The sequence below is a fragment of the Drosophila ananassae genome, chromosome 3R (assembly GCF_017639315.1).
Source record: "Drosophila ananassae strain 14024-0371.13 chromosome 3R, ASM1763931v2, whole genome shotgun sequence".
In the NCBI taxonomy this organism is placed as follows: domain Eukaryota; kingdom Metazoa; phylum Arthropoda; class Insecta; order Diptera; family Drosophilidae; genus Drosophila; species Drosophila ananassae.
The window spans coordinates 5,656,889-5,678,312 of NC_057930.1; the positions used below are offsets into that span (position 1 = coordinate 5,656,889).

Here is a 21,424-nt window from a genome sequence, read left to right on the forward strand (position 1 = left end):
CTTACCTGATGGCTTGAAGACCCCTGGAGGATATTTTAGCACATCGTGAATTTCCCGTAGAAGAGGATACACTCCATAGCCACATCTATTATGAAAGTCATCGAGATCCAGAGCCCATACCATGCCGCCGCCTAGGTTTAAGGTTCTTACTAATTCCGATTTTCTGCGAATCATAGCAGGATCGTCGTAGGATACCCATTGAGTACCCTTTCGTGCATACGGGCCCATGCGCTTAAGATTATCTTGAACAACTTCCCAACCTTGATTCTTAACTCGATCGCAAATCTAAAAAAAAGTAAGCCGCAAACTATTGTTAGTCACATGATGTATGCATTTATTTCACAATTCTTACCTCATAAAAGGCCAGAAATCCTGCAGCTTTCGTAAACTCACCAGCCTGACCGGGGCCCGGTGCTTTAGCATTTAAGCCGTTGTTGCTAGCACTTTCCAGAGTGAAGGATTGGCCATATAAAGGCATACCCATAATGATTTTTCGAGAAGGCGCTCCCTTTTCGATCCAATAGTTTAGTGAAAAGTTCTATTACAAATTAGAGAACAAGACTTTAAATTATATTCACTATTTTCATTTTCAAATTCCTACCGCGTTAAAATAGTCGACGTCATCATCAGGATGATAATAAAGGGGTGCTACATGACCAGTCTTCTTGTCCCATTGTCCATGGAAGTCATAAGTCATCACAGCTATCCAATCAAAGTAGCGAGAAATCTGCGGCACGTCATAACCAGCATCAATTATTTTTTTACTAGGTGAGACAGCCGTAGACAGCAATAATCCCCGTGGGTGGAATGCCTCAGAGAGTTCCCGAACCCACGCAGTGAATGCGTCCTTTTCTTCTACGAGTCCCTTATTGCATTCGGTTTGCCAACACACTGGATATTCCCAGTCTAAATCGAGTCCTTCGAATCCATACTTTTCTATGAACTCGATGGCGTGACTGATAAATCGAGCTCGTGCCGAAGGACTTCTTACAAGTCGACTATACTTATCTCCCTGTGAATCGTTCCAGCCACCAAGTGCCAAACTCACTTTGATGCCTTTTTTTTTTAAACTGCTTACACGTGTATAGAATTTATTGTCGATATCTGCCCAGGAGTCATGGGTGCGCAAAATTAATTCTGAATAGTCTAGTACAGCAAATCCGTAAACCACGTGCGTACATAGATCTGTGTTTATATCATCGGGAGTAAAGCGGCCTAGTCCCTTACGGTACCAAGCCCAATTCGTAAAGTAACAAACCACTTTAAAGTAACCATTTAAGGCGTCCAGATCTGGTTTATCAGTAGGATAAGTAGCCGCTGTAGTTGTCATCGGGCTTTGGGTGGTGGGTGCAGGTTTAGCGGGAGCCTGTGGCTTAGAGCTTTGCTGATTTAGAAGGCACATTGAAGCAGTCGGCCAGTCGCAATTACCAATAGCCTCATTGTAGTGCAGCCCAGGTGGACAATCTGCGCCTTGCAAGCGGTTCCATAGACAAAACAGATACTTTGAGCAGTCACCGGGATAGGGCACTCTTTCCTCGCCGTTGCACGGATCTTCTTCATTGGCACGGCTTTCCTGAATTATTTTAAGATATTTTTTAGATGTTACACACTGGACATTTTTTGGCCAGTCGCATATTTTGCGAATAGCATCCCAATGAAGATTGCCACCACATTCGCTGGGCACAAGGACGCCATTTACACAAATATAATATTTTCCACAGTTTCTATGTGTATAGTATTCCGCTTCGTTACATTGGTTTGATAAGGTCGGACGTGGATGATGTGGACGATCAGTAGAGTGGTTTGGTCGTTTAGTAGAAATTGTGCTAATTTGTGGCTGAGCTGATGTTATTAGATTTATGCTGGGCTTTTCTGTTGTTTTGGAACTAGGCTGAGTGGAACTTGTTTCCTGCTCACTTTTAATTAAACAGTTGGCTGAGGACGGCCAGTCACAGGCTTTTGTATTGTTATTCCAGTGTAGGCCGCCTGGACAGAACTTTTGGCGTAGCTCACCAGAAATTATGCAGTGGTAATAAGCATTACAATTCTTTTTGTCAGCATAAAATTCACCGGGAGTACATACAAACGTCTGCGGTATGGGATAAATAACTGCTGGATATGGTAAAGTTGTATGAACTGGGATAGTGGTTGTTTTAGTTGGCTTGGAAGGCCGACGAGTTGTAGTAGACACCCACCAAGATGTGGGGATGGGATTATTAGTGGTGGAGGTAGGTCTTTTAGTGGTATTTTTTGGAGCCCTCGTAGTACTATTATTACCGCTTGGCCTAGTGGTAGTGTGTTCGTGATTTTGTTCTACACCAGCTGATCCATCATTACTAATAGTGGTCATTTGGGGAGGTTTTGGGGTTGATACTGGCGACGGACGGTCACAATTAACTTGAGTGGGCGGCTCTGAATCTAATCGACCTAGACCACGATTAATAGCTTTTAAAAGCGGAAAAGACTCACTGCAGCAGCGATTGTGAAAGTCGTCTAAGTCAATGGTCCAGGCTGCTACACCAGCAAAATTGTTATTGGCGGCATAGCGAGCCTTTGCTTCAATACTCGAAGGATCCTCATACCCTACCCATTGGTCTTTGAACATAGCATAAGGACCAGACTTCTTGGTGGGGTCCCTACCGCTCAACCACTTTGATTTTCTTATACGTTGACAAATCTCGTAATAAGCCAGCATTCCTGGCTGTTTTGTCAGCTCGCCAGCTTCACCTGGTCCAGTTGTTGGAATTCCTTCGCCTACCCGGTTTTCGTGACTTTTTTCTAGAGTAAAGCTTTGTCCATAAAATGGTATGCTCAAAATTAACTTGTTACGGCTTGCGCCCATCTTCATTAATAGCTGCATAGTGTAGTCTGTATTGTATTGTGGGTACTTATCTGATTTAGATCCGTATAGCGGACTAACATGCCCAGTTTGCCGCTCCCAAGAACCATGGTAATCATAAGTCATGACCGTCAAGTAATCTACAATGTCTGAGAGCACAGGAAGTTCATAGGCTTCCGAAATAATTTCTTTGTATCCCGAAATCGCCACTCCGAGTTTTAGTTTTTTATTTACTCTTTGGAATTCAGTTCGCACTTCACGGAGCAACAAAGTAAAATTTGGACGATCGCTTGCAGGTCCCTTGGCGCAATCGCTTTGCCAACACTTTGGATAGTTCCAATCAAAGTGCAAGCCACTAAATCCGTGACGCTGCAAAAAACTTACCACACTAGAGGCAAATACCTTTCGTTTGATTTCGTCGCCGGCTAGACGTGAATACTTGTCGCCGCTAGAGTCCGTCCAGCCCCCCATTGCAATCATAACAGGAATATCAAGTGAAGTTACGCGGCGATATAACTGGTTTTCCAAATCCACCCACGGATCAAACTCGCGAATAGTCAAGAGGTCAGGGTCAAGCGAAGCAAATGAGTAAATTATGGTTGAACAAAGCTTTTTGTCAATATTCTCGGGCACAAAATGACCATCGCCTTTGCGGTAAAAAGCCCAATTTGACATATAACAGAGAACCATGGGAGATAAATTAAGATTTTTATGCGATAGAGCTCCATAAGATTGTTCAAGATTTTGTTGGCCTAGGTGTGATAGTGCGCCATACGGTTTCTGCTCTGTATAAGATTCTAACTCTTCGATGTGTTCCAACTGTTCGATATCAACGGTTTTAAGTAGTTCTTGATTGGGAGAGCCCTCTCGGTACGGCTGTGGGTCGTTATTATGAGATTTCTTGGATGCAATAAAGGCGGCATATTTATCGGAAACGGTCCATGGATCTGCCTCAAATATATGATTGTGGTTTGCTACATTTGACACATAGTTTTTAATTTTGTTTTCTTCTTCTTCCTCACTTGGCGGTGCTTCAACCGAGTCTCTCACAAAAAAACGATGCTCGCTTGTTTTTCTTAACTGCGCCGCGTTTTCCTCATTTACTGTTGGCACACTCTCTACAGCGCTTCGAATAGGTATGAACATGTTTCCAGGGACAGGTTGAATACTAAAGCGACTATGAACTTCAGTGTTTTCTTCTAAAGGCATACTCTCAACTGCTGATCGAACGAACGCTGGTTGAAACTTTGGTCCCACATGAATTTCCGGTGCTTCGAAACGAATATGCGCCTGGAGTATTGGTGCCAAATACAATATTCCTAGCACCTAAACGGAGACGAAAGCATTACTTTTATGTGATAAAATCAAAAATCCATGTCATATATATAAAAGTATTCTTTAAAACCTAGATGTGAAACAAAAGAGAACGTTTGTAGTATATTTTTCCGACTATATGATACCTGGGGAATAACCAATAGGGACCAATAGGGAATAAAAATAAACAAGAAAGCAAAGCTAACATCGGGCGGAGCCGAAGTTTATATACCCTTGCAGGTAAGTAGCAGCTTATATTATTATATATATATTGGGTATATAGTTGGCCGATCCTTATCAGAATTTCACCCTCGAATCAATCTATATATATAACAAGAAACGAAAGCTAACTTCGGGGGGAGCCGAAGTTATATACCCTTTCAGTTGAGTCGCAGTCCGCTAGGTGTCGACACGCATCTTATATTATTAGATATATAGCGGATCGTATATAGTCGGCCGATTCTTCGGCCTCCGATCTCCGACCTCTATACATTTAAAAAATACTGAACTATTCAAGCTCAAATTTTGACACACTATAGAGTCAGGTTGGGCTTGGTTTTTATCTAATTTTCATGGTAATTATATACCCGCGGTCGCGAATACAATAATTTTTACGATTCTCTATGCACCGACCGCAGAATGCTTTTCATATATAAAAATATTATTGACAGTTTTTGTCCTAAAGTTTCAGTCACAAACGAAATAATGCCTCCCAAAAATCGAATTCGGGTCGTCCTACTCGCAACGCAGTAACAATAAGAAGGAAGGTTTCTACTAGGACTGAGCAACAGCAGGAATTGGTGCAAGAGACGGATCGGTTAAGACAAAGGCAGAGGAATATGATGGAACCAGCAGAAAGGCGTGTAGACAGGCTTGAGGATCAACGATTGCGAGCACGACAGTCGCGTTCGGCAGCCACAGATTTAATTCGCTCGCAAAGACATGAACACGATAGGGCAAGGTCTGTTGAATTCTGTGCACAGATAACAGTAGATCGAAATCAGCAATTTCTTGCATTTCGATATAATCCAGCTGTTGATTATAGCTCCAGTCGCCATGTCGTCATTGGCCAGATGAGCCATGTCTGCACTTGATCTAAAGTTCAATAATGAAACGAAAGGAATGTGTTGTTCTGGCGGAAAAATCAAATTATCTCAACTTGAAACACCACCAAAGCCACTGCGAACTCTGCTCGCTTAAACCACTGCTGAATCGAAGCATATTCTATCAAACATTAGGAGATATAATTCTTGCTTCCAAATGACGTCATTTGGTGTGAAAGTTGTAACTCACCAATTCATGCCAACTTTCAAAATCAAAGAGAAAATCTATCACAAGGGCTGGCGCCCTGCTCCAGTTTCCAGACAGTAAACATAAATTTCTTCAATTTATTTTGCAGATTATTTTGCCTCAAATGGAAACCGTAGAAAATCCCATCATTCTAGCTTAAAAAAAGTTATGCCAATTCCGATCGTTTTATGACAGCTATAGGATATAGTCGGCCGATCCCGTTCCAACTTATATACTACCTGCAAGGGAAAGAAGGATATGTGCAAAGTTTCAACTTGATAGCTTAAAAAGTGAGAGACTAGTTTTCGTAGAACCAACATTTTGATGAAAATTGTATACATTTGTAAAGCGCATTCTAAGTTAAGAAAAACGTATTAAACGCAGGGATCACTTCCCACCATATACAGTATATATATTCTTGGTCAGCCTCCCAACCTCATTCGATATAGCTGTTTGTTCGGAAATGTCACAGATTTGTTGTTTTTTTGAGTAAGGTGAATGGGACTTTCTAATGATTTTATTTTATCCATCTTATCCCATCTAAAAAATGTTATAATCCATATAATAAAACGGTCGGAAATTACATATCTCTGGTATTTTTGGGACTCTTTTTGTATCCATTAATTTAAAAAATTCTCATAAGGATTGGCCAACTATATGAAATATATATTCGCGCTCCGACTTAAATCTTTTAATATTTGATGTTCAAAAAATGAAGTTTAAAAAAAAATCATTTAGGTCTCTGAAATTTAAACGTTCATGCAGGACATCGGTATTAGCGATTCGCTGCATCAGCTGTATTATACATTTCAAGTTTATAGTTATTTGAGAAACCTTTAAGTTTTGACTTACCAATCGCCAGGTTGTAGTAAGCGCTGTAAGCCCCCACATGCCTTTGTATATAACCTGTAAAAAAATTTTAAAAATTATTTAGCAAAAATATTAATATATACACTTTAAAATTGTTAAATTTGAAGCAAGCTCTATCAACACCAATAGTTAAATAAATATTTTTGTTTTTCCTTTTTGTTGCCAATGTATTGTTGACAAACTACTCTGTGACGAAAATATGACTGAGGTAAATCGACATATGCATATATGAATTTGTGAGACAAATACATATTTAGATTAATCCGAATAATTCTAAAATCTTTATCTTCGGTTCTAATATATTCATTTTGAAAAATTAGTTAAGAAAATTAGTAATAATATAAACAGTTAAATAGCAGCTTATATTATTATATATATATCGGATCGTATATAGTTGGCCGATCCTCATCAGAATTTCACCATCGAATAAATTTTCTAATAAAAATGTTGGAAACAGCCCTTAAAGAAAAGCGAAGCCAATTCCGATCGTTCAGTTATATGACAGCTATAAGATAAAGTTGGCCAATCCCAATGAAATTTTGTACATAAAATATTTTGAGCAAACATAACAAAACCCTCTAAAAAACAGAACGATCGGAAATTTCACAACCTTGCTATTTCTAAAGATGCTTGGGGCTGTTTCCCACATTTTTATTAGAAAATTTATTCGATGGTGAAAATTTTGATTCGATTTATTGGATGGACTTTTATATTTAATTGATTTTTATCAAATAAAAAATACCTTGTAAGGTAAAATAACGGTGGCGAACCCGCATTCCACCCCAGGCACTGTAGTGACATTTCCGGCAGTCGGCATCTTTGGGGAGGGTTTAGTAAAGGAATTTTTTTCCAACGAAAAAATATTTTTTTTCATTGAAAGATATTTATTTCGATTTTGAAAGAGCTTCCGAGTGTTACCGTTTATTATGGAGAAAAAATGTCGATTGATTAAAATTTGTAACCGAGATTCATTAGTCGTTCATTTTTCGAAAAGCGCCTCTGGCGGTGAAAATAGAAACTGCAAATTGCTTGGGATATTTTTCTCGGAGTGCGGTAGCGAACAGTGGCAAAGCGCCACCACAAGTAAAAATAAGGAACTCAAAGTTGCTTGGGATATTTTTTTTGTATTGCGGTCGCGGCCATTGGTCAGTTCTTAACAAAGAACATCTTATTTAATTAAAGTAAATTTAATTAATTTTTCTATTAATTTTTTAATTTTTTTGTGAGAAAATTGTAAAAAGCAAATCGCAAAACTTTTCCCATGCAATAAAAACCTAAGAGCCAATTTAAATCATATAAAAAAACTCTTGACGAAGTAAAATACCGGTGACGAATCCAAAATATATTATAACAATTTTGGTGACAAAAGAAAAGAAAACAAGAAAAACAAAAAAATATCAGGAACGTGCCAAATAGGAATATTTTTTATTTGCAATTTTGTACCCCTATATAGCATAATTTCGTCACAAAAATTGGTATCAGATATGTTGGGCTTAGCATGCAGGTTCGTCACCGGTGTTTTACCACGTCAAGAGATTTTTTATATGATATCAGTTTTTTTTGTTGTATATATAGACCTTTAAAAAGAGCACATAATATTTAGAATATTAAAGTATCCTCTGGACAGGCATTCACACAGTTAGTGTAGAAAATAAGGTACCCTGTATAGTTTGGTATGTTACAATGCACGCTTTTATAGATATAGGAAGGAGAAAGAGATCTTTGAGTAGTTATAATTGTCCCACTCTAAGAAATAGAGAATAAGAAAATATGTATATTTTTTTCTCAGTCACAAATAAAGTTCCGAAGCATACACACGGTGTTTAAATTTTGTCGCTTCGAATTCTGCCAATCAAGAGTTAGCAATACTTTAAGAGTAAGGATAAACACCAAAACTCTTTTTTTTTACTCTATAAATTTTGACATAAAAGAAAGTGGAATAATTCAAAATCTTTTCAAAAATGTAAAGAGTCTTTGATAGCTTCAGGGGTTCTGAAGTTACACCTATTTTTAATTTACAAAGGTTTTGAAAATTGGTTAGTTTAAAAATTTTAATAATAAAAATGCCCAAACTTTTATTAAAAATCCAAAATTGTTTCGAACTTGTGGGAAGCCAAATTGTTTAAACAAATAAACAGATGAGAGGCCGATCCTTATGAGAGCTTCACTATGTGATAAATTATACAGGCCAACAGCAAAATATCTCCACGCATAATTTTACCTGCTCCATAACTTTTAGGCTCCCCTGAACCAAAGTCCAAAACAATCATATGATCTATCACCCAGGTAAAAAATATTCACAGTTATAAGAAATATTCACAGTTATAAGAAATATTCACAGTTATACATTTTTTTACCGTTTTTTTTTATAAATTCAAGTTTATAAATATTTTGTTTTCTTAACACAACCGTATAAGTGTGCATTTCAATACACTCAAAAATATTATATCAATTTTGTGTGCGCACAAGTACATTTTCTGACCATAATGCTTGCAACGAAAACAAAAAACGATTAGCTTAAAAATCAAAGGGACTCTGGAAGTGGTGCTGTTCAGCTCGGCAATAGAGCCAGCCTTTGCCTTTGTTTATGCCTTTGTTTATGCGTTGCTTATATGACTTTGCTCCTCCAATATCAAAAAGCAATGGGACTGGGCAATAAAGCTGAAAACCAATCAAAAGCAATGGCTTACATTTTTATTTAATTTAATTTATTATTAACTTTAATTTTATTGATGAGCACTGGTGAACAGGTAACGCCAAAATGTTTTACTTTTTATAAAAACGAAACATTTTTGTTTTCTTACAAAATTCAAAGGTAAAGAAAATTAAAAACAATCTTAAAAATAAATCTATAATTTGATTTTTTAAATCCACAAAGCACCAATTTTTATGGAAATAATTTTTGATTTAATCGATACTTTTAAAAAATTTTTAGAAAGAAACAAAGATTTGCTGAAAACTAGTAAAAATCTGAAAACTAATCTGTATCCCCTTCCCTGCTTAAAAATGCCTAAAATTTATCTGTATCACCAGTTACGAACAAGTTTTTGAAAAAATGCCGTCAGGATCGACACGAATGAATGTAACAGGGAGAAGGAATTATCTCCGACCTCATGAAGTATATACATTCATGATAAGAATCAACATCCGAGTCTAAATATACATGTCCGTCTGTGTGTCTGGCAGTCTGTTTGAACGCGTGAATTTCAAATACTTTATGAGATTGGGATTTGACACAAAGGCTTCTATAATTAATACCCACGCTGATTAAGTTTGTGTCAAAATTTTGGAACGCCCTTTCGCTTTGAGCCGAAGTTGATTTATCTTTATAGTTATACAGTTTATACATCGGATGAAATAAATATGTATATCGGAAATATCAATTAATTTGGCCGGTACCGCAATATAATTATTATTATATATACAAGAAAATTTGAGATTATTTAATCAAAAAGTCCCAAGCGTTCCGATCGTCGTCCGATCTATGTGAAATATTGATCAATTGACACAATAAAGAATCTTTAGAAAGTTTCAATTTTCTATCCTCAAAATCACCAAAGTTGGTTATTTCCGATCCTTAAGTTATATGGTAGCTATAGGATACAGTCGGTCGATTCTTATGAAATTTGGTAAAAGTTTTTCAACAAAAAAAAGCTGTATATAGTCCCAACCCAAAGTTATGCCATTTCTGATCAATTAGGTTTATGGCAGCGACTTGGTTCGTACCAAATATATATACATCACATATATATTTACATCACAGACCCAGAAACAAGTTACCTTTCCCAGGCTTAGAAAAAAGCCAATCCAATAAAAAATTCCTGCCAACTTTTAAATTTTTGAAACAAAATCTCCTGATTTGTCAATTCAATTCATTTTGTGAGCAATTAAATACTTTTGTGAGCTTTTGTTAAAACAAGATTAAAAGACAATATATATAATTTGCAGTTAGCGATGCAAATAAGCTTTTAGAGCTTGTAAATAACCGTCAACACGTTTTAATGGCCCATGGTACATTTTTCGGACACTCTGAAATGAGCAACAGTTTTCTGCAATCTCTGTACGAAGTTACAAGGTGTAAGTTTACAAGTTGCAAACTTTTATATAATTCCTCCTACAATATTAATATAAAATATAAAAAAAAGTCAAATATAAAGTCGCAAGAGAAGCTTGCACAATAAGAAGTCGTTTTATTGAATCAGTTGGAAATTTGTTTTACCCTTAAGACAAATATGCAAATATTCTTTTAATTGGGTTAAGAGTATACTGATGATAACAGGTTTTTATTTTTCAGTCTTCCCGGTCATTGTCCAAAAAATAAAGAATACGTAACATGGCAAACATTATAAGAACCAAAAGGAATAAGGAATTTTTTTAGGCCTACCTGAATATTATACACCCTTTTAAAACATCTATAGGGAAGTTTAATATAAATTTATATAACTTTATAAGACATATGTAAATATAGCTTAGATAAAATTAAACTGCCGCCCTTTTGAAATATATGCTTATATTAAAAATAAGTTATATATTTTGCAAGTGTATACAAAGAGTAACCGTCAAAAACAGACAAAAGCAAATTGTGATTAAAGCTGTAGAGCAAGTGGAGAAATATTCAACATGGATGGGTTGTCGAAACTGGTCGGGTTCTCAAAGCTAGTAGGAGTTCATTGAACGCTAAGAACTCTGCTATCACTCTGGTCCTCAATATGTGCGGCCGGTTTTAAAACTTTCCTCCCACGTTAAGAAATGCGACGTCCGCTTTAGATTTATTGGCCCTGGTAAGATACATAAATACAAAACTCTCCGAGGTTAAACACTTTTGGCTGAGACTTGTGTAGACTTTTTAATTTAATAAAAAAAAATTCATAAACTTCAATGGATTTGTGTATTCTCAAGTGAGTTGCATTATTTATTCATTTCACGTTCACACACAAAACCCCATTGATTAGTGACAATGATCGGGCTTAGCAGTTAAGTTAATGTGTATTTGAAATAAGTTTCGTAATTTTACCCTGCCGCAAAATTCTAGAACGTACGCCTTTAAGCCCCATCATTTGACACTCACACTCACTCAGCTCCTTAAAAAATATTTGATTAGCGCTGTTTATTCCGAACCGATATGAGCGTACTTCACGCATGCCCGTTGGAAACCAAACTGTTCGCCACAAACTGAGGATGCTACTATTTATACTCAAATCAAACGCTGCTATTAATATATGTACAGACAAAAAAAAAAAAAATATATATATATATATAGTTGAGGACGGTTCAAGAATGAGAAAAGATTTATTTTGCAGAAAGATACCCAATGAAGTTCAGTGGAATGTTAGAAGGTTAAGTATTTTAAACCCTTAACATTACATACTCGTTATTTTTAATTAAATAATTATTATTAATCATTATTTCTGATTTTTTTTTCGCTCAAAAATATCACTTAATTCATGATTCCGGGCTAAGTATTAAAGTTTTTGGACATATAAGTGCATGTCTGCATAGACCAAGTATGTAGGTCCAAATTAAGACCATGATTTTTCCGCGATCACTCCTCAAAACCACTAAAAATTAGAAAAAACTAAATCAATGATTTGCTTTAAACATAAAAGTGTGTAAGCTCGCAATTAAAAATTACATGCAAAGCATAGAATCCTCAGAGATTTTGGATAAATCAAGCAAAGTAATCAAATTATTCCTTCTTCTTACATATAAGTTAAATTATTTGACTCAATTTTTTCAGTAGGTATATAATAGAAAATTAATCTCTCCCGCAACCAGTATACGATGTGTCCACACGGTGGTGTTCAACTACCAGATGCTGAGAAAACTTTTAACATTTGAGGACTATCGATAGACACCCCAAATCCTTAACTAAATTAATGAAGAAATGTTTAAAGGAAAAACAAGAAAGGAAAGCTAACTTCGGGCGGAGCCGAAGTTGATATACCCTTGCAGTTCAGTCGCAGTCCGCTAGGTGGCGCCACGCATCTTATATTATTAGATATATAGAAGATCGTATATAGTCGGCCGATCCTTATAAAATTTGGCAAATCAGATTATTTTGTCCAAAATAGAATCTGTACCAAGTCCCATCTTTCTAACTTAAAAAACACCAAAGTTATGCCAATTCCGATCGTTGTATGACAGCTATAGGATATAGTCGGCCGATCCTTATGAAATTTTTTACATAAGATATGTTGGTCAAATATAACATGTGTGGAAAGTCTCAACCCTCCAACTTAAAAAACACCAAAGTTATGGCATTTCCGATCAATCAGTTATATGGCAGCTATAGGATATAGTCGACCGATCCCGGCTGTTCCGACTTATGTACTACCTGCAAGGAAAAGAAGGATGTGTGCAAAGTTTCAACTCGATAGCTCTAAAACTGAGAGACTAGTTTGCGTAGAAACCGACAGACAGACGGACCGACGGACAGACGGACAGACGGACATGCTCATATCGACTCAGGAGGTGATCCTGATCAAGAATAAATAGTATAAATGGTAAATGGTATAAAAATAGGTTTGACTATGACCCTAAAGCTAGCCATCAAGTTGGTCTGGTCACGACGTTGATATATTTTTCAACTTGGAAAATATATTTGAAAAGTTTGCTTGATTTTCTGTTTTTTCTTATTTGTTAATGGTTTGGAGAAGTGATCGCGGAAAAATGGTGTTAATTTGGACCTATATACCTGGTCTATAGATTTATGCACTCATATTTCCAAAAAATTGAATACATAGCCCGAAATTATGAGTTGAGTGATATTTTTGAGCGAAAAAAAATTAAATTCAAAAATAATGATTTTTTTTATTTTTATTTTTACGCTCAGTTTTTAATGATTATTTTTGATATTTCTGATTTCCTGATTTTTTAAATAAAAACAAGAAGGGAAATCTAACTTCGGACGGAGCCGAAGCTTATATACCCTTGCAGTTGAGTCGCAGTCCGCTAGGTGGCGACACGCATCTTATATTATTAGATATATAGCGAATCGTATATAGTGAGCCGATCCTTATGAAATTTGGCATATCGAATTATTTTGCCCGAAGAGGAATCCATTGAAACTCCCATCCTTCTAACTTAAAAACCAACCAAGTTATGGCATTCCCGATCAATCAGTTATATGGCACCTATAGGATATAAACGGCCGATCCTTACGAAATTTGGCAGATCGTATAAGTTTGCCCAAATTAGAATGCATAGAAAGTCCTTCAACTTGGAAAACAACGAAGTTATAGCATTTCCGATCAATCAGTTATATGGCAGCTATAGGATATAGTCGACCGATCCCGGCCGTTCCGACTAATGTACTGCCTGAAACAGAAAGAAGGGTGTGTGCAAAGTTTCAACTCGATAGCTTTAAAACTCAGAGACTAGTTTGCGTAGAAACAGACAGACAGACGGACATGCTCGTATCGACTCAGGAGGTGATCTTGATCAAGAATATATAAACTTTATAGGGTCGGAGATGTCTCCTTCACTGCGTTGCACACTTTTGACCAAAATTATAATATCCTCTGCAAGGGTATAATTATAATATTAATCATTATTTACGGTCCCTGATTTAGACACCGATTGGGACTTAGAAAGTTAATTAAGAGAGCAGAAGGAATCAAAATTTTGGTCCTTAACACCCTCAAAATCTTGATTTATGGTTAAAAAACCGTTTTTCGGGTACAACTAACAAAAATTCTGTCATTCATGCCACATGTCAATGTTGTCTCATTAATTTTGAATAAAACGAGACAAATTTCATCAAAAAATTATGAAAATTGGTGAAGTTATAACGCTTTTCCCAAAAAAAGTCAATTCAACCTAGCGAGCGCTCCGGAGTAACAATGTGTATAAGGATAAGAGTATATTCCATTCTTCTGACAAAAATTCTGTCATTTATGCCACATATCAATATTGTCTCATTCATACTGAATAAAACGAGACAAATTTCATTAAAAAATAATACAAATTGTTGAAGTTATAACGCTTTTCCCAAAAATAGTATATTCAACCTTGCGAGCGCTTTTGTTTTTTTTGTAACTCAATTTAGACAGTTTGTCTAAAATGTCCAAATTTTCAATTTTCAAACCGGTTTTTGCTGGAAATAGAATCAAAAACTTTCTAAAAATAGAATCAAAAGCATGAACAAGTGTTCATTTCAACAGCGCATCGCAGCTCTTTCGAATATTTCGAAGCAAAAGCGCACTTCATAAATTTATATTATTTAAAATGGATTTTGAAGCCCAAGGTATTTATTTTAATTTATGAAATTAATTTATACTAAATTGATATGAAATTAATAAAAAATAACTTGATATGTGGAACCCTTTTATTTGTACCATTTTTGAGTGTCTTAAATGTGTTAAATTAAATTAGTTGTGTTCCCACACGATTCCACATTAGAACTATTATTTTTTATCTTTGTCATAGTTTTAAGATTTTGAATTCGTTAAAGTTAGGTGCTGACAGTTGCGGATGTATTTGTAACCGCTAATATGGAAGCTAGAGGTCCGGAGCAAAAATTGAAACTTTCAGAACAAAAGCTTAAAATTCAAGCGGCTTTTCGGGTAAAAATGGTAATAATGGTAGACAAGCCCAGAGACGGAGGTAGATCGTCCAACGATGGAAATGTGGCTAGGAAATTTTTCTCAAATCCCTAATTGGCTTCTGAAATTACAGGGCTTAATGAAAACCTTATCCATCGATGGTACTATTTGCCAGCTACAGTCCACAAGGTGTTAGTTCATAGATCTTCAGTGATTAAGCATGCACTCGTATCAATCGGAGAGCTTTCCGAGGAAGCAGATGAGTAAAATAATAAAGAGCTAAAAAAATGTAGACTGTATCACAGCCAAAAAATGTCTCGGATTGCAACAAAAACAGACATATTGAACACACTCATTTTACGGTCGTACCCATTTATAACTGGACAAAGAAAACATGGAAAGAAGTATAAATCAATGTTACTTGAATCTGTAACATTGCTCAACTTATTAAAAGAAACATAAAACCATGAGTATAATAAAACACAAAATAGTTAATCTTTCCTATGACAGCCATATGATTTAGTGTTCCGATTCTAATAAAATTTTCTAAGCATATGTGAAACTACACCAATCTTATAGTCTGAGAGTTTAGATAACACATCTTTAAAAATAAAAAATTGTTCATACTAAATTTGTATTTTTAACCGATCATTCCTATAGCAGCTATATCATATAGACGCACTATATGGCCAATTTTTATAAAATATATTTGTAATATTTTTTTATAATTTTGGGGAAAATTTTGTAACAATACAACAACTAGAAGTATTTATGGCCGCGGCTCCATACAAGCCGAACCACTGTACACTGTGTTATTGATCGGAAATGCGACACTATACCATGTCGACACTATATGAAGACACTATATATAGCCGAAGTAAAATTTTCTGTGTGTGTTTAATCTGAATGAGTGATATATCAAAACTATGGTATTGTTTTCATTCGATCTATTTTATCCAAACATTTGTCAAAATTTGTTTGGCTTTGGAGAAATTTGTAAAAATGAAAAATAAAACACTTTTGATTCACCAAATTGCCTCATTTTTTCTTTTAAATTTGGGTATGTTTGTGAATAAAATGCGGACTCTGGGGGACCGGCCAACCCCTCAGTTTCAACTAGGCTTATCATGAAAACCGGGCTATGTCATGACGAAGAAACCTCTCCCCGCCTATTTGTGGGTAGGCGATCTCCAAGGCAGAGAGAGGGCGGCAAAGGCAGGTATTAAACTGGCTGATAGGAGTAGGCGCCTCTGCCAAGGAGATCGTCCAAAGTGCGAAAAGGCAGAGGTCGACTAAAGGCGAAGCGCCCCTAACGAAGAAAAAAAGGTGCAAACACAACCGGCAAATAGATAATTCGCAGAACTTACTAAGGGTAGGACCGTCATTGGGGTCATTGATAATGGCTCCAAGGATGCCCTAATCCCCAGAGAGCTTTGGCGGAGGGTGGTAAACGAGCAGCATGGAGGATATGCTCAAGAGCGGAGAAACTCCACCCGATTGCGAAAACACATTGTGGCATCAAGGTAGAATCAAGGTGATAGCGTGCCAAGATGCGAGGTCAGTAAGCCGCTACGGATTGGAGGGGGTAGACTGGGATAAAATCCCCAGCAAACAAAGGGTTTTCGTATGGCTGACAGATAAGCCGGCGGAACCTACTATAATTCTGGCCATGTTGAGGATGTCCAACCCCACACTCCCCATGGCGGACAGAAGGGTCGCCAAGGTGGAGAAAGCAGTGGGGTTGTCCTCATACTCAACAAGGAAACCGCGACGATGCTGGAAGATGCAGTGAGGATCTAAAAGTCAGATGCGAGGAGTACATCAGGAGGCATCGACTGTGAGACACACGTCCAAGAGCCAGATTTGGAGGAGCCGACTGATGAAGGGCGCCCTGAAGGAATGTCAAATGTGAAGGACGACATTCTGGAGGGGTATAATATAAGGTATGTGACTTGGCAAGGGTTCTTGGAGGCGTCGGAATGGAGGAAGACTCGTTGCTGGGCTCCAACACCGAGGCGGAAGTTGCTGTGGTAGAGAATCTGTAGGATGTCCCTGACCCTTTTGCAGATCAATCTCCACCCCAGTAAGGTGGAATCCGTTGCCGTTGATGTGGCCCTTATCCAAGAACTTGGAAGCTTGGAAGGCTGACTGGGAGCTGTATAAAAAGAAGAATCCCTACAGGGATTGTTGAGACTTATGAGGGACTTAACGACATGGTAGAAACACTTACAGTGGCATGTACCAATGTGTACCATAAGGCCTGTCCCATAAAGAGAATGGGAGCAATAGATCGAAAGATTCTCTCAAACACCGCCCTCAGCGTAGGTTATATTAAAAACACGGCCCCCATATCAAAGCTTTTTTGAATGTCTGTGTCTTAATGAGTCATCCAGACTCCCCGACCACTGCAGTGTCTTCCAGGCTGAAGTAATAGCCATTAAAGATGCGCTTAAGTCCCCAGCACTTATAGGCAATTAGGATACCGTAATTATCTTTTCTGACAGTTATGCAGCACTTAAAGCATTTGACCTTATTTAAAAGCCTTATTTTCATCCAACGCTAGGAAAGTCAATGAATGGAATCACTTAACGAGCTGGCGCAGAAGTATAACATTCAACATTCACCATATGAGTACCTGGAGAAATTGCGCTGCATATGAACTAGCAAGGGCAGGGACTACAAATTCTCTCCTTCCGGAGAAAGAACTAGGGTAATTTTTCATCCTGGAAGCCCTTAAAAAATGGAGGAATCTCCGGACCTATAGAACCTAGGATTGATCTGGCCCACTCACTGTGGAAAAAGACCAGCGAGACTCATCGCCCTCAACAGGACAGATTGTAGCCTGACGGTTAAGGCAATTTCCGGGCACTGGCAGATAGGCGCATACGCAGCACGTCTGTCAGTACCCCACAACGACTACTGCAGGAGCTGCTGGGACGAGGAGGAAGAGGAAACGGTTACGCACCTCTTGGGCACTTGGGCGTAGTAGACTAAAACTCGTTTGATACGTTGAACTGGCGGACCTCAGCGATCTCACAGAGATCTCTCCGCGCGGCCTGGTAGCCTTCATCAGGAAAGCTGGTTGGGACCACGCGGCCTATAGATAGCCTCCGGGTAGACGGGAAGGGGCGATACTTTGTTGAACCCTTGGCCATAGCGGTAACAAAAGGAGCCCCAGGGAATTAAGTTAATGTGGGGGTCTTAAGTCCATCAGATCGCCGCCCTAACCTAACCTAACCTAGAGGGAACTTTCGTCCTTTACTCTAAGATGGTTTTCTTATGGGTAGGACCATAGTAGTTCGATGTACACCCAATATGACCCCTTAAGAGTATTATGTTCGGACTACAATAATTTCTCCCACAACTTGTCACTTTGCCTTACTTACAACCTTAAATCCTTTATTCTAAACTTCTTATCTGTGCGTGGTATCACGTCAACTTTCGTTATATGAATTGAGAAGTCTATATGTTGTATGGTTAGTGGTGATATATTACTCTATCCTACTCTACTCTTACTCGTACGATCAAGCCGTACGTTATGCGGCAGAACCACTCGGCTGGTTGCAACACGAATGCAGAGGGAGTCACGCGAAAAAAATATGACCGTTTTGACTTTCATTACTTTAACATACATGCATTTTAGTTACGGGGGATTTGTTCTTGCAGTCAGCCAATGTAAACACACCAATTTATGATAAAACAATTGTTGAAACGGATGAGGAGGCGCATGTTTATCATTTTTTATTTTGTTTGTTTCTTCCAATTTCGCATGCGATTTTGGGAGCTTTCGTAGAGCTGCTGCACAATAGCTCATTTTGTATTTGTAAGTGTTACCCCCAGCCTCGCCTATTGTCCGACGTTATGATAAGCAACTGCATTATTCTGAGCTTCTCTTCGTTTACTTCAACTACTACTGCAATCCCCTAAGAAATACTGAAATTTAAAATACAACTTTTTCATTTATGCGGCTGGTGTTAAAAACCATACCAGCTTAACATTAATATTGTTCATTAAATAATAAGCAGTTTTTCAAAGTTAGAGCCTTAATATAATTTTTAATGACCATTAATTGTAAAATCGAGTTAACAAATACTATGAATTTAATATAATGAATTTTTTCTAAGTTAAAAGTCCCAAGCGAGATAATTTTCGGTGACTGTTTCTATGCAGAAAAATAGGAGCGCCAGGCCACTGCCACATGCTGCTTGCACCGAAAAGTCCGACTGTTTTCAGTACTGCAGGGTTGTTTTTATACAATTTTATACCTTTGGTTATACCAATAAATAAAATACATAGGATGGGACATCAGGCCCAAAACCGTCCGATGTTTTCGTTAAGCTTGTTGGTGAGGGGAGAACGCACATGCACATGTTTCTATTTTTAGAACCCGTGTGTACATTACTCCATTACACCATCATTCCTACTCCTTCATTACTCCAATATATTCAATATAGGTATTTCATCTTTTGGTTCATTATTCCTAATATAACAAAATTATAATCCTAACTCAACATTCCTAACATCCTAACTCAACATCTATTTAGCAATTTACGTTGATTTGAATTTACAAATTAAGAAAGATAATCTACCTTACTTAAATGATGTGACCTCACGCAATCCTTAAATTCAAATACATATATTGTTCGTACGTAGAGCGTTATGCGGCCACTACGTCGAACTTGAACCCACGGGCATAACGGTAGGTCCCGGAGTCGTAGTCAAAAGAACGTATAAAAGTTCTGACTAAATTTACCTGGATTGCAAGGGACTGCTCGGGTTGACCAGGTGCTTGCTGTGATCAGGCTGGAGTTGATGTGGGGTACTTGAAGTCCTGGGCTGGTACAGATGGTATGGTGGTTCGGATACCGCGTTTGGATACCGCGGGTTCTACTTGTGGTCCGTTTCGCGGGAGCAAGACTCGAAGTAGATTAGATACTGAAGCCATACTTGTGGTCCGTTTACACAGGAGCCACTCGAAGTAGATTTTATGATGGAAGCTCTACTGGTGGTCCGTTTACACTGGAGCCACACGAAGTAGATAGCTTTTAAGAGAGTCCTAACTTGTGAACCGTTTTACACAGGATCATTTGAAGTAGGCGTATTTTAAGTGCCGTAATTCAGACTCTGAGTAACGATTCACTCTGATTTCGCAACTATCTTTATTTCAGAAGAACAATTCTTATATAAGATGCTAAATTATACATAATTAAATCTAAGGAAGGTCAATGTTATGGACGTGCTAAAACTAATGTTAATGCCAGGGTCACCCAGCTCTGAGTCTGCTGACTCAGATTGCTTGTTCATGCATTGCTTGTTTTTTGCTTGCTTCGGTCAGCCGGTCATTCTTCCCGCTGATAATGCTGATTTCTGCTTCAGGCGCCGTCTACTAGTTCTGGGTTATTAGGTTGGATATGGTTTATGCTTATTGCTAATAGATTAGTGGGTTTGTATATTGCGACATTCTGATGCATATTGATTGGATCAATATGTAGGTATCAATGTATGTATCAATAGTATGTATGTATCAATAGTAGGTCTTGGAACTAGGTGCCAACATTTTCCCCCCATTTAGGGACTCAATCCAATGCAGCTGTGCGTTGTTGTTGGACCGTCTCAGTAAACCGTTGTGTACCCTTGCACTAGAAAATATTGTGGCTCTTAAAACTAATTACTAAAAATCTAATGTTAATACCAAAAAAAATGTGAATCATGTGGGTGAGATCTCCACCATTCATAAGATACCAATGATATTTCTATCCGGCCTTTTGTCTCCTTCGCCTTGTTGCGCGCCCTCGTAACCATTCTCCTTGGGCATCCCATGTAGTACTAAGCGTTTTTTCTGGTTGGTCAGTGCGCATACAGGACTCTTGGTCCTTTCTTGACCTTGCTCCCTTTTGAAATGCCTGTTACCCATGCCGGGTGATGTGTCTCCTCCCTATATCCTTTAGAATTGGAGGTGTCTTTAACTCAATGAATTCCCTTGTTTACTAGCCCTTGCACTCCGTGCTCTTCAGTTGTGAGTTGAGAAACTTGGGCTTGTGATTCGGGGTCCGTCTGCGGGTCTCTTTGTTGATCCGCCATGAGTGGGGAATTATGTAATCTTCCAGATTTAACTATTTGCTCCTTGCATGCAATCAAACCTTGTCGTGGCTCGTTAGCTTCCGGGGTCCAAGCCGCAGTGTTATAGACGACTTATTCTGCCTTCTTTTTCATATTTTCCATGAAATGCTGTTCGCATAATTTCTCGTCCTTTGTAAGGCCTTTTGGTTTTCTTCGAGGGTGTTTAACTTCCAAAACATTTCGAGCAGGCTCTCGATTCTTGGTTCTTCCATGGCTGATATGACACTGCTCAGGGTGGATTTGTTTGTACCACAGACCTGGTTGTTGCTGGTCCGGATATAATCCATCCTAACGAGGTCCGTTGAAGTAATGACTGTCCTTGTCCTAGGTTTATATGTAGCGGCTCGTTGAGTTGTGGGTGAAATTTTGAACCAAGCAGCTGGTCGATACCTTGTGGCTGAGTGAAGGTGGGATCTGCCAAGCGAATTTCAGGTGGAATGTTTTTCGG

General features: G+C 37.9%; 1 protein-coding gene across 6 annotated transcripts in view; it reads right to left on the reverse strand.

Moving 5' to 3' along the window:
* LOC6505403 (probable chitinase 10) overlaps window positions 1-11,496 on the reverse strand; it is a 29,889-nt gene extending 18,393 nt beyond the window's left edge. For 3 of the 6 annotated variants that reach the window (XM_044716032.1, XM_044716029.1, XM_044716033.1), the window contains exons 1-5: window positions 7,056-7,145; window positions 6,296-6,349; window positions 602-4,165; window positions 353-538; window positions 6-285 (exon numbers count right to left, since the gene is read on the reverse strand). In XM_044716032.1, the coding sequence (XP_044571967.1) occupies window positions 6-285; window positions 353-538; window positions 602-4,165; window positions 6,296-6,349; window positions 7,056-7,130 (4,159 nt within the window). In that variant the 5' untranslated portion in view covers window positions 7,131-7,145. Of the gene's footprint in view, window positions 1-5; window positions 286-352; window positions 539-601; window positions 4,166-6,295; window positions 6,350-7,055; window positions 7,146-11,352 lie in introns of those variants that run through there. The other 3 variants (XM_044716031.1, XM_001966859.4, XM_044716030.1) reach the window with 3 other exon arrangements.
* Window positions 11,497-21,424: the final 9,928 nt, after the last annotated feature.